The 13,609-nt window shown below is 43.3% G+C and overlaps 1 protein-coding gene across 1 annotated transcript; it reads left to right on the forward strand.

Moving 5' to 3' along the window:
* Positions 1–1,423: 1,423 nt before the first annotated feature.
* CRYBA2 (crystallin beta A2) lies at positions 1,424–8,830 on the forward strand. Its single transcript, XM_029284951.1, has 4 exons — positions 1,424–1,578; positions 3,125–3,266; positions 8,236–8,378; positions 8,611–8,830. The coding sequence occupies exons 1-4, from the start codon at positions 1,424–1,426 to the stop codon at positions 8,756–8,758; spliced, it is 588 nt and encodes a 195-aa protein (XP_029140784.1). The 3' UTR covers positions 8,759–8,830.
* Positions 8,831–13,609: the final 4,779 nt, after the last annotated feature.

Here is a 13,609-nt window from a genome sequence, read left to right on the forward strand (position 1 = left end):
CTCTTTCGCAACTGGACGGCTCGACCTCGAGGCCGACGGGGTCTGATGGCATTTCGGTTTCACCTTCCTTTCTAATTCTTCGCGTCTCGCATATTCTCAGCAGGGCTATTAGACTATGTCGACAGAGAGAGAGAGAAGAAGCGGAGCGCCGAGATCTGCAGGTGTGTGCGCGCATGCCTACACGATCCGTGCTTGCACAAATGTGTACTATACATTAGGATTGGGAGGCGTGTGTAGAATTCCGCGGGTGCAAATCTGACATCAGTGTAGCTAACAAGGCAGCCTTAAAGGAAAGGCTTTCAGTTTTGGCTGGCCTTATGCAGTTGGGAGGCAGGGAGAAAGTCCCTTTAATTTGGGAGTTCCCTTTGGCCAGGCTCCTTCTATTCCAGAATCCTCTGGTGTTCAGGGATTTATGAATTAAACGAAGGATTCGTGATTGCTGAAGGCCTTTGGCGCCCAATTTAGAAAATTAAAATGCCCCTGCCCAAATATTGTGCTGTATTGTATGCTCAAGCTATCTTTGCAACATACTAAACCCTGCTCAACCTTAAACAAGATTAAAGCATGCTGTGTGAATATAACTACTAATTCTTCAGCAGATCTAGCTAATGGTATTGAGTGAATGCTGGCAATTTTAATAATACTAATAAATAATACCAACTTCTTGACTATTGAATAATACTCCTAAACATGCCCCTCAGGGTAAGACACTCCTTCCTGTCTAATATAATTGCTGTTAGAATGTGTATGTCTTTATGGCTGAGCCATAGCATCACAGTAAGCTGTAATATAGTTTGTTTGATTCTGTCTTAGTGTGTTGTGTAACCCACTTATGCCAATTCTCTGTTTATGGCTAATCGTTACATTTGAATCCAGCCAATGGTGGGATAATTAGTAAATCATGGTGTAGTCTAGAGCACGAAAAATTTCTTGCATGCAAGACTACATGATGTGTAAGAGATGAGATGCCCGTGTCATCCAATTAATGAGTCTGTTAAGCCCTTTCTTCTTTGGTGTCATACTCTTAATTACCATCTGTGTGACTTCAGTCTCTGGATGGCAAGTAGAAAATAGTGCTCATTATGTAGATTAGTCAGGAAGAAAGCAAAATATCCCTCAGCTTGCAATCCACCTACTAGCCATGCAATCCTGTTCTGTTTTTGAACATTTTTTCCTCTTCTCGGCCTCTCAGGTGTTCCCTAAGTCTTCCTCTTCTTTATTTGGCAATCTTGTATAATGCTTGCCACTGTTCCCTCTTGACATCTTGGTCCTTAGTTGAGGGGCTTTACCAGGCAAGGGACCCAGAAAGGACAGATATGACTCACACATATGCATCTCTCCCCCTCTACACATACAATCTCCAGTTGCTCTACAAGCGGTTTCTTAACCATCCTATTCCACCTCTACAGCCAAAGATCTGCCAATGACCAGCCACATGGAGAGCATGGGGCAATTCAAGATCATTGTCTGGGAAGAAGAAAATTTCCAGGGGAAGCGTTCCGAATTCCTGATGGAATGCCCCAATGCCATGGAACGCGGTTTCCGCAAGATTCGCTCCATCAAAGTGGAAAATGGCCCGTAAGTGTTTTTTGCAGCTCAGAGTGTACATTAGGAAACCCACAGCAGCTTCTGGTCTTCTGGTCTTTTCAGCTGATTTTTTTTTTTAAAAAATTAAAGTTTATTATAAAATAAAGTACAAACCGAAACATAAGTTAGGAAAATTAAAGAGGAAAGAAGGGAAAAAAGAAAGAAAAAAAGTAAGTAATCAGTTCCAACTTTTTCAGTGCAGTAGAATGCAAAAATGGTTACAATCTCAACCTTTTGCTTTACATTTCTAAATGTTTCAAGCCATTTCTATAACAGCAAAGTTATTCTAGTCATCAAAATCTAAAATCAAAGATTCATTTTTTTCAGTTTCCAGAAGTGGTTTCCAAATGAAAACAATACTAGATATTCTTTTCTTTAATTAGAACAGTCAATTTTGCCATCTCTGCCAACTATATCACCTTTATAGTCTTTTCAGTTGATTCTGAGAACCTGTGCGCTTTCACATGGAGTATGGATAAATAAAAAAATGCCTTGCAAAGGAGCTGTCATTTTTAAAGCTGACCAAGTAATTAAAGTTTTAACTGATTGATTGATGGAAGGAAATCTTAGCTGGTTTACTGAAATCAGACATAAAAGATAGCATTGCTACAAATTTTAACGATGAGTTGTGGTTTTGCTTACTAAATTCCTAGGTATCTTACTCTGCATCAACACTTTAAAAAAATTCTGTTGAGTTTTAGAGGTAGATAGATTTATTTAAATATCACATATGAATCATTTATACATTGCATAATTGCTCTGAAGTATTCAACCATTGGAAAGCACTGACCCATTTACAGGATAATAGGATCCAGTGTGTTTTGAAAAAATACTAACTCTTTTAACAGTTTTAATGAACCTTTTGTAGATAGCAAAGTCAAAATATGAATTATCTTTCCAGTTTAATTTTGCTTCAGTACTCTGTATTACTTCCATAAGCAAACTATTTAAAAAAGAAAGAAATAGCAGATAAATCGTATCAAAGAGTTACATAAAGTGAGGGAAAGCACTTTACATGAGGGGCCACAGGTTTAATACTTTGCATTTGGGGTGAGATGTCATTAATTTGAAATAACTATGCTTGAATTCTTGAAACACTGCTGGCAATCAGAATCCATGTAGGTTTGAAAGGACAATAGTTTGTTTGATTGCAAAGCAACGTCTTTGATGTTTATCCCAAACATCAAAGAATATTTACAGCAATCACAGTGCTGCAGAGAAGATGATCACATAGGTAGGTAGTAGGGTGTCCCATCCTTTTTAACTCTTAAAGAACATGTATATTTTACCAGGGTAGTTATGTTAAGAGAAGGCACAGCAAGTACTTGCTTCACCAAATAACATCTGCAAAACTAAAAAAAAAAAGTGCATTACTGTGGAAGAGAAATTGGGGGAAATGTCCTATGTGAGACTTTGCTCACTCTTTTTCCATTTTTTTTGCTGATGCTATTAAGATTTGAGCTGAATTTGAGTTTGATTTTAGAATATGAAACCACATGTCCTCAAGCTTTTTTTTCTCTCTTTTCTTGCCCCATAGCTGGGTAGGCTTTGAGTATCCTGAATATCAAGGACAGCAATTTATTTTGGAGAAAGGAGAGTATCCTCACTGGGAGGCCTGGAGTGGAAACAGCGCTTATAGGACCGAGCATCTACTCTCCTTCCGGATTATCAGATGTGCTGTGAGTTCTTTTTAAAATACTCAAAAAGCACCCATCCTGATTTTCTCCCATGGGTGAAAGGATCTTTTTTGTTTAAAAAGAGGGCCACCAGATAAGGAAAGTCCAAAACATGGAGGGGATGGGGGGCAAATGCTGCACTGAATTGATCTTTTAGGAACCGCACGAAAGGGTATTGAATATTAATTTATTCCTTGAAAATAGCTAATTTTCAGGTAGAAATGGAATACAGTCTTTGCTGGGCTTTGGGCTTCAAACTGATGGTGCAATCACATGCCCGATTGGGAGGGGGCGGCTAGCAGAGCTGTCTCTTCCTCTCCAAATACATCTGCAAAATCTGCATATTTTCCTGGCTTATTCCACATTGGAGTGAGGTGGTGGTGGGGGGTAAGCTTTCATTGCCTGCAAGTAATGTTGTGGGCATTTAGAGGAGTGGAATGAGAGTGTCACTTGTGTCCACTTGTGGATCATGCAGCTGAAGCCGCTCTGGCCCCAAGTTGGTGGGCACTTGAAGGAGGCAGTTGCCTAGAGCATTATGAACTCCGTGTGATCTTTGACTGGAAACTGCAAAGGAGCCAGGAGCAGCAGAATTAGCTCTGCTCTTAGTGGTTGTCCATCAATCACCTATTATTGGGCTTTCTATAGTTTTAGCGTGCAACTTTAATTTCTATACTATTTCTATATCTATGAAATCAGTGGTTGCTCCAGATTCTACTACAACAGGGGTAGGCAACCTTGGCTCTTTTATGACTCGTGGACTTCAACTCCCAGAATTCCTCAGCCAGGCACGCTGAGGGGAAAGGGAGAGGTTTCCAAGCTGAGCCATGCTGGCTCAGGAATTCTGGGAGTTGAAGTCCACGAGGCATAAAAGAGCCAAGGTTGCCTACCCCTGTACTACAACAACAGAAAATTCCATCCTCAAGAGTATTTAAATATGCTTGTCTTCTGTTGGTTATCTGAACTATGGCGGTAGAGGGTCCTCCTTCAGAATTCCTGGGAGGCGGGGGCTGGCGAAGTTTCCTTGAAGTGTTGCTTCAGAGCAACCTGGGCACTTGCTGGCTACATGTTTTGTTGATTTACAAGTTCTGCATCTCATTGCTGTGTTTGATGAAACTTCATTGATGTTTTCACTGGGCATTATCTGGCTATGGGTCCTGGGGTCCCACACTAAAAGAATAGTCCTTGATCCCTTCTTCTTTGCTTCTCTCTTGATGACAGGGATCTCTTGGCTGCCCTGATTGGTATGGGTTCTCCGTCTCTGAGGAGGCCATTAGTAGGGAGACAGGCTGCAGGTTGTTTTCCCCTCACTGTTCCTTCCCTGCCTTAACTCCTCTGGTCAGCAGTCCATTACTATACAATGCTAATATAGCTCTTCCAGGGTAATTGGGGTGCCTTGCCTCATCAGTTCATCTCTTAGGTCAGGGGTAGTCAACCTTGGCTCTTTTATGACTCGTGGACTTCAACTCCCAGAATTCCTGAGCCATCCACGAGTCATAAAAGAGCCAAGTTTGACTACCCCTGTCTTAGGTCCTCAGCCAGCCCCAGGTCAATCAGGGCTAAGTCATTCCACCCTACATTGCCAGCAAGTAATTTAAAGTCCAAAATATATGACCTTACTCTCCTCTGTCCCTGCTTGAGCTTCCACATCTCTCTCCTAGCAGTGATTCTCTGCGTGGGATCCCCAAAGTGTCCTTGGAGTTTATGCATGAAATCCTGATAAGTTGTCCTGCACCAGTTTGTTCCCTTCAGTGAACGATATTGCCCACTTAGCTTCTGCTTTCTTCAGCAAAGCTCAGCACAAAAGTCACTTTGGTGCAATCAGTGGGAAACTCCACCGACCTGCCTGTCATAAACATTTCACAAGGACAGTGAATATCCAGAATTGATCCTGGTTGCCTCTGAATTTCTCCGGCAAGCTCCCGTGGGAACGCATGAGTATTGGCTGGGCTGCCCTCTGTGGTGCTGTAGTGGCGTGAGGCAAATTCTGCCCCAGCTGTTGCATTAGTTGCATCATGGCATTCTACAAATTGATAATTTCTGCACTCACTTCTGCTGGTGTTGGAACAAAGCCGCTGCCAGGTGCTTGGCGGATAGCAAAGTTCTTGAGGATAGGAGGCCATTCCTGAAATTCCTCTCTTTGTACCAGAGTAGCAAGATTGATGTCATCCTGCCTAGGTAGATCAGACAGAAAATAAGACCAGAATAACTAATTCTACTTTACTGTAAAGCCACATTTAAAGAATCCTGCAAGTCTGAAAGTAAGTTCTCCCACTGTTACCTTAACAGCCTGAGGATTCACATTTAACCCAAACTAACCAATCTGATTTTTGCCTAGTGTTCTGTCAATCCTGTACAAATTTGCCCATCCAAAAGATGACTGGGTGGGGCTAAGGTCACCTTTGTGGGAATTTTTTTTAATGCATTCATAATAGCCTAGTCTTGGACTGAAGACAAGTAAGTTAAGTTAGGCACTTTTATTTGTAGATGAAATATTTTTAAAAGACCAGCCATATATTACAAAGCTACCAGAAGCAAATAACCAGTATGGGCAGTAAGTGTTATCTCTCAGGGTTTTAAAAGGGGGATAATGGAGGTGTGTGTGTGTGTGAGAGAGAGAGAGAGAGAGAGAGAATGTATAACACCCATTGCCACAAAGCTATAGCCAGCACGTATCGTTCCATCTCAAAAGCAGCTGCTTTGGTTCTGAACTGGGCTTTAAAATCTCTGCACGTCTCCATCTGTGGGCTTTAATAAGAACCAGTCAGATTGTGTCCGCACTTTAATAAAGGACTGCAAGATAGCATCTCCTTCTCGGCTGGCAGGATCCCTTGGCGGAGTGCAGGCTGCAGGGATGTGCAATGGAAGGAAGAGAGGGAGATGAAACGATGCCAACTTAACCCCTTCGATCCATGGGATCCTGGGAACCCAGAAATCCTAAAGCCTTGAAATGGTGGAAGGCATTTTCTTTATATAATAGCCGGGGCTTCATTTTTATTTATTTTTTCCTGAGAAGCGTGTTATCAGATGTTTCCATGTATACAGACTCACAATAATTCACGGAAATTCACAATAGCTGCTTGGAGAGAATACAGGTTGTCCTCAACTTATTGGGATCAGAATTTTCCATGCCTAAAGCAAGACTGTTATTAAGTGAGTTGCACCCCATTTTACGAGCCTTTTTGCCACGTTTGTTAAGCAAACCACTGCAGTTGTTAAGTGATTTGTGTGGTTAAGCGAATTCAGCTCCACTTCTCTCAAGAAACCCGCTGGGAAGGTAGCAGATTGACCGTATCCCATGATCCTGGGACGCTGCAACTGTTGTAAATACATGCTGATTGCCAAGCGCTGAAATTTTGAACATGAGAGCATGGGGATGCTAGGATGGTCGTAAGTCACTTTTTCCAGTGCCGTTGTAACATCAAATGGTTGCTAAGCGAATGGTTGTAAGTCAAGGACTATCTGGTTATAAAACACAAGTTGATAGCCAAGGAAGATGTAGAATCAAGCTACACAAGAGTCGGTGACCTTAATTTAGAAGGCAAAAATGAACAGCTCCCATACATTAGCCAATTTTAGTCTAATATATTGTCTGAACCTGGTCTCTGTGGATCATTTAGGGAACAATGAACCATGTAAGTCCAGGAGATTAATAAGATTTATGGATAAATGTAGTAAATTAACTATGAGTTAATTTGCTGTGGATTCACATCTTGTGCATAGCACATTACGAATACACAGTCTAAACTAAAATGTCACAAAGGCCCTTATCTTCCTTTTCATCAATTCTGCAATATCTAGCTCTTAGTAGAGGGTCACTGAAATAGATGGAGAAAATAAAAGAGGGTTAATAGAAGAAGAGGGAGGAAATGAAGATGAAAAGAAAGAGTAATGAGAGCCATGGGACAGCTGATGCCATTTTTTAATCTCCAAGGAACTTTATTTTCTCCCCTCCCCCTCCCCCCATATGGACAGTGCTTATAATCCCGCTAAACCAGCGGTTCTCAACCTATGGATCGTGACCCCATTTGGGGTCGATCGACCATTTCACGGGGGTCGCCAAGCAAGGCTGTCCGCCATTTTTCCCCCCTTTTCCGGCAGGTGCCTTACCTCCCTTGAGCTGGGCCAGCTGGTGGTCGGCCTGCTCCGTCTCTGCTGCTTGCCAGCTACGCCTCGGCCGGCGCAGGGGGCGGAACCACGCATGCGCGGCGCTCCCGGGCAGGGAAAGTCCTCGACTTACGACCGGCTGGGTAGTCTTCAACGTACGACCGGTTTAGTCCTCGACTTACGACCGGTTTAGTCCCCGACTTACGACCGGTTGGGGGTCGTGGCATTAAAAAGGTTGAGAACCATAATGTGATTTGTTTGGTTTTAGCTTGGTTTTAGTTTTAAATGTCGAGCAATGAGAATAGCAATCACCACCAACGATTACTGGCATCCACTTAAATTATGAACACCTGAAAGCACCTGCTATTGGACTGGCAGATGAAATAAGCCTCCCAATTGGTTCTGACCCAGCAAAGCAATTAAAAAGTGTGCTGTTTGGACATAGGAGGCAGAAAGCTTTAAAACAGGGACAAGTCTCAAAGTAAGGATATGGCTCTTCTCCAACCCTGCTGCCTCCGGAGGTGTTCTAGGAGAGTAACTGTCAGCCAGGATGGCTGTTGAGGCTTCTGACTGGGAACTCTGGGAGTTGAGATCCCAACACGCTGAAGGACATATTAGGAAGGGGAAGGCCAGGACAAGTCAAAGCAATAAGCCATGTTGCCCTATCTTTAAACAATTAATCTCGAGGAACGATGGAAAGAGATGTGGGAGCTACCAGCATGCATATCTCATTGGAGAGGCATTCCAAAAATATGTAAAAGTACAAGATGGAGAAAGGAAGCCCGAGACTTGGAAAAGTTATTGTGATCTCTTTTGCTTGCGTTTAGTCTTACTCTTGAGACATCTTCCACTTTATGCTATGTTGCAGAATCATAGTGACAGCAGAGTGACCCTATACGAGTCAGAGAACTTCCAAGGATACAAGTTTGAGCTGACTGATGACTATCCATCTTTGCAAGCCATGGGATGGAGCAGCAAGGAAGTATCCTCCATCAGAGTTCTCTCTGGAGCGTAAGTGATGCCTTCTGTTTCTCCTGGTGCAATTTTCTGTTCAAGATGATAAGTATCGGAGAGCATCTCTTGAGTAATTATATTGATTTAATAAGACCATCCGTCCTACAATTCTGGTATTTTCTGTAAAGCCCTAAAATACCAGCTTAGGAAAAGATGTGCTATTCCCTTTCCAATGAAGGAACATGTGTCTGATTGCCTATCATTCCTATGTTTTGTTTTATCCCCCTAGGTGGGTGGCATATCAATATCCAGGCTACCGAGGCTACCAATATATCCTGGAGCGGGACAGACAGAGTGGTGAATATCGGAAGTACACCGACTATAGCAGCCAAGCCCATAGCAGCCAGATCCAGTCCATCCGCCGTGTCCAACATTGAACCAGGTCTTAGCAGCAGAAGCAGTAGTATTATATTTCCTGTGCAACCCCCACCCTCACTTTAGTCAAGTAGTAGACCTGCACCCAGTAGCTAATAAAGGCATTTACCAAACTCCTTTTTCTCTTTGTCCATCTGTCAGTGAAAACTTTGTGCTGTGTTTCTTAGGAATTGCTAGAGTTTGTACCTCAGACTGCCGATGAGGGTCCAGTTACTGTGGGAAGTTGAAAAAAATAAATAAATGAGAATCCCATTTGATTATCCAATCCAGGAAGGATTGGTTAAGGAAGCCCTTTGCAATAGAACAGTGGTGGCGAACCTATGGCATGGGTGCCAGAGGCGGCACTCGGAGCCCTCTCTGTGGGCACACGTGCTATTGCCCCAGCCTTGCCTCCCCCCATGACCCCCTCCTCTCCAGCAGCCCCCCTGAAGGAGAGTCACCCCTGAGCATGGCCCACATGGAGCAGTGCAGCCAAGGACATGGCAGCCAGGCAGCATAGACAAGACTCTGCCCTAACACCCCATCGTGCAGTTGATGCTGTAGGGTGCGGGCAGAGGGTGTGGCCGCCATAGCACTGCAGGGCAATCTGCGGTGGGCCCTGGAGGTGGTGAGTGGTCCTGTGGGCAGGTAGGACGGGGGATGGGGGGCAGAGCGGGAGCGGGGCAAGGGGGTGGAGTGGGGACTGGGCCAGTTTTTGGGCACTCGGTCTCTAAAAGGTTCGCCATCACTGCAATAGAAAGAAGATGCCAGAATAAGTTGGTTTTTTTTTTTTGTAAAATGGACTCTACTTGCTTTTCCTCTCCTACAAAAAAAAAAAAAATCAGCACATACTAACACATTATTTTGAGATTGGCTCATGATCAGGACCACAAATGAACAAACAACATTTAACAAGAAGCTGAAATGAAAGCAATTATTTCCAAGAGGGTTAATCATGTACATCTTTTGTTGCAAATACAAATTCGAAAAGAAAGATTTTTTTTGGCAACTCAGAGATTGATTTATTATTGCATAAACTTTGATCAGAAACCTCATCCTTCAGCTATAATATTGTTAGTAGCCTTCTTCCCAACTGTTAAAATGATCAAGGGTGGACTTACCCAATTTGGGGTAAGGTTACCAGCTTTAAAACTAAACAGCAAGCACAAATGTGTCCTAAATTTTACTAGGTTGAATAGCTGTTAGATGTGCAGGACCAGCAGGTAAAGTTTTTCACTTCTAAAAATACTGGATCAGTTGTAAAAACAGTAACCTTCTGGAGAGTTTAAGACTATAGTGAAACCCACGCTCACTTACTCGTGCATGAATCACTGAGCATCAGCAGCTAACTAGAAAGATGCAGGATCTCTGCTGAACCAGGCTCCTTGGACCACCCCAGTGGGCTTCCTGGGGTGGGAGGAAGTGTGGCTATTGGAAAATGTGTGAAGCAAATGTATACCAGTCATAGCCCTTTTCCAAGTTAGAAGATCTTAGTGCTATTCCCGGATCTGCAATAATAACAAGTCTGCACTATAATGCAAAAAAAACATACTTTGCAGATGCTCAGAGGCAGTCTCTTCATTTTTCATTTCTTTCAAGACTGAACCGGTTGGCCACATTTGCCACTCAATGATTTGCTTTAAATGGCAACTGTTGAAAGAAAAAGTCATATTTTTTTTGGTCACAGCTCATGCTGGCATGCTGTTTGATTTCAAGGCAATGGTTCATACAGGCTGCTTCCTACAACATTTCACTTGTGTGCCAGCTCACAGAGCTTGGAGAATGCTTTTTGACAGGGTGAGAGAATAGTAGCTCAGGCTTTGACACCAATGGGAAAGCCTTGCTTTCACTAGGAAAGGCTGGCAGCACTTGTGTGTTCACAATCATTCCTCTTTCTGTGTGGCTTGGCAAACTACATAAATGAGTCCTGCACACAGAAGCACACCCTCCCCAGCAATAGCCTTGCTTGGCTCCACCTCTCAGGTTCAGCTATATGTTCATATCCGCCTGGATATCCGGGACTGGGCATCCTTTGATTTGTAAAGTGCCACTCCACCCTGAATAGACACACATACACACACCCTGGGAGGGAGCCGGGAAATGCTCTTATTCCCTGCCCCCTCACACCCAACATGCGCGCGTGCACGCACACACACACACACACACACACACCATACAGAACATGTAGGCAGCCCCTGCAACCGAACAGTTCAATTTTCTAACAATGGATCAACTTTGTAACAAAAAATCCCCCCTCTGCTTAAGTCTATTGCCATGATCCATCTTAACAAACAATATTATTCCTGCCAAATACCTACCTGAGATTGTTGTTGGGTGGTTTTTTTTTAAGTGGCCGTTTCCTGATCTGCCAGTAGAACATTGTCTGAATAAGAGCAGGCTTTGTTGCTAGCTCTGCACAATTCATCTTGGTGGATGGTATTTATTTATTTAATTTATCAATCATAGTTGTATAACTAGTTATCTCACATGCAAGTGATTCCGGGCAGAATATAATGCTTGTATTGCTTAAGAGTGAGCTAATCCGACACCATCTGACAAAATTCCAACGGGACCGAATACAGATGATGCTTCCAAGGCAAACCTCGTGTCTACTGTAAAAAGGTGGAGCCATGTGACTGCATTTTGCACAATAGACATAATGTGAGGAAGCAGAAGCAACTCCTGACAACCTCAGAGCCATGACTGGTATGAAAGTCCATCGTTAAATGCAGGGCACAGAAGGCGACAGCTTTTCTTGTCGTTTGATACTGTTGGAGGAGATACCCTTCAAGTTACAAATTCAGTATAAACACAGACATCCCAAACAAGTAAAGAGTTTGAGCTATCCCACCTTGAAAGCACCATCAAACAACCCAAATGATCTGAGGCCTTTGATTAGCAATATGGACAATACTGTAAAGTAATTTACAGTTGCTTAATGCTGGCTACGTTTTGCTTTCTTCATTTGTCACCACCACCCTTCCAAAGACAATCACCAATCTTGGTGAAGATTCTAAATTCTTTAATGCATGGATTTATCTCGCTGTATGCAAAATGGTTATTGTGCAGAGTGGTGGTCAGTTCTGGCATCCGGTAAATGGCACAAGACTACAGAAACACTGTAGGGGCGGTGCACACTTTTTAAAGGAAAATATTATCGGATAACTATTCTGAGAAGCCTCTCTGCCCTTAGCAGTGACCTGCCGAAGTAGTTCAGCTAGCTTCCTGGCAACGTGATATTTGGGGTCTGGCTCAGCTAGTCTCTTTTTTTGTTTGTCACCCAGCCTCTGAAACCAAAACAGATGGCTGCCTCCTCCTCTGTATTGTTTGGCACAGACAGTCCACTTTGAGGCTGTTCCTTTCCAGTCTCCAATAAGGAAGTGCTGGCTGCAGGCCTCTCCCTTTGCACAAACATTCCTCCACACCTCCAGCCTCCTAACCAGAGCCCTGAGGCTACTACCCTCCCTTCCCTTTCCAAACAGGTAGCAAACCTGCAACTCTCTCAGCCAGGGCCACGTCAGCTTCTGTCCTCAGCAGTCCTGCAGGTAAGTAGAAACAAGATATGTGGCGGATTGTGCTATGGGCATATGCTCCGATGCCTGATGCGTGAGAGAAGGGAAGAGAGTTTTCAAAAGTATTTTTTGCTTCAAGAGACAGAAAACCTCCTGGAGGTGTACAGGTGTACCAGATTGCTTTATTCTGGTGAGAAAGGGCAGGTCAGCTGAGAGCAAAAACTCTTTCTTTCAACTAAGGGGAGCTATACGTACAGCCCAAGTGGTTTATCTTTCATTTTTGATCGGTACATAAGAGGTGAAGCACTAGCTCCATTTCTAATTATATCGGAGAGTAATAGATTATGGGTTTATTGATCTCAACAGAAAAAAGTTCATAAGCTGTGTAATTTATCTTGCTTATCTCTGGATGGACTAAATTCGCCTTCCTGTCTTCCAGTGCCTCATTTCTGGAAGCTGGAATTTATCTTGCCTCTCTACCTCATTTCCTCCCCCCCATCCCCAAATCTCCACATCACTCCCAGCTGTAGTCCTAATCTCCAGCCTAATGGGGTTTTGGGTCAAAACAAAGTGCCCCCCCCATATGTTAAGATTTTATAAGGTTTTTCTTTGACTACAAAGACTTACATATCCCAGGGCTCTTTCTATGATTCAGTTTCATTTCCAGGCTTTTCCAGCACGTAGTTTAGGGCCAAAAAATATCAGAAGTGAAGTGGAGCACCTAAGGCAGAATTCCTGTGTTAAAGAGACTCCTTAACTCTGCAGAAGCAAAATCCAATTGTTAAAAATAATATACATTTGATCTGGCTTTGGGGGCTTAAGACTTTATCTTGATATAGATGCTTTGTTCATAAGGCTCCATGGTTTGAAGAAGGTGATGGTAAGTACTTTTTCCTAACTTCTTCTTTGCCCATCCTGCCTGCTCCGGCCAATGAAAATGGTTTGTTCCAAATCTCTATACTATCCCTCCATCTCCTGTGCATTTCAAGGGTGCAGAAAGAGCAGGTGGTTCTTCACCCTTCAAAGTATCTGCCTCTGAACTAAATACAAAGAAGGGGAATCTGTGATCTTCCAAATGCGATCTTCTCAGCATTCCTTGTTATCAGCCACACTGGCTGGATCTAGAATTCTGCACCTCTCTCAGAGAGTAGCTGAGACCTTCTGGGCTTCGTGTGGATCTTGACTGCCTGTTCTGCAAATTAAACAGTTCACCCAGGTAGAGAAGGCCTTTGATAGCCACTCCATATTTCCATTGATGACTCAGGACAGCATTTCTCCAGAGACCACACAGGAAGCTTCGGGGAGCAAAACTCCATTCTGATCAGGACTGCTCTGTGCCATATGCCTACTTGTGCTGGGCTT

Source organism: Protobothrops mucrosquamatus, unplaced genomic scaffold, assembly GCF_001527695.2.
Source record: "Protobothrops mucrosquamatus isolate PMUCROS unplaced genomic scaffold, P.Mucros_1.0 scaffold1133, whole genome shotgun sequence".
NCBI lineage: Eukaryota > Metazoa > Chordata > Lepidosauria > Squamata > Viperidae > Protobothrops > Protobothrops mucrosquamatus.

Bases quoted from the DNA above. Each gene is read 5' to 3' on its own strand.
- CRYBA2 (XM_029284951.1), top strand. From the start codon at position 1,424: ATGACCAGCCACATGGAGAGCATGGGGCAATTCAAGATCATTGTCTGG. The intron at 1,579-3,124 runs GTAAGTGTTTTT...CTTGCCCCATAG, and splicing joins ATCAAAGTGGAAAATGGCCC to CTGGGTAGGCTTTGAGTATC. The intron at 3,267-8,235 runs GTGAGTTCTTTT...GCTATGTTGCAG, and splicing joins TCCGGATTATCAGATGTGCT to AATCATAGTGACAGCAGAGT.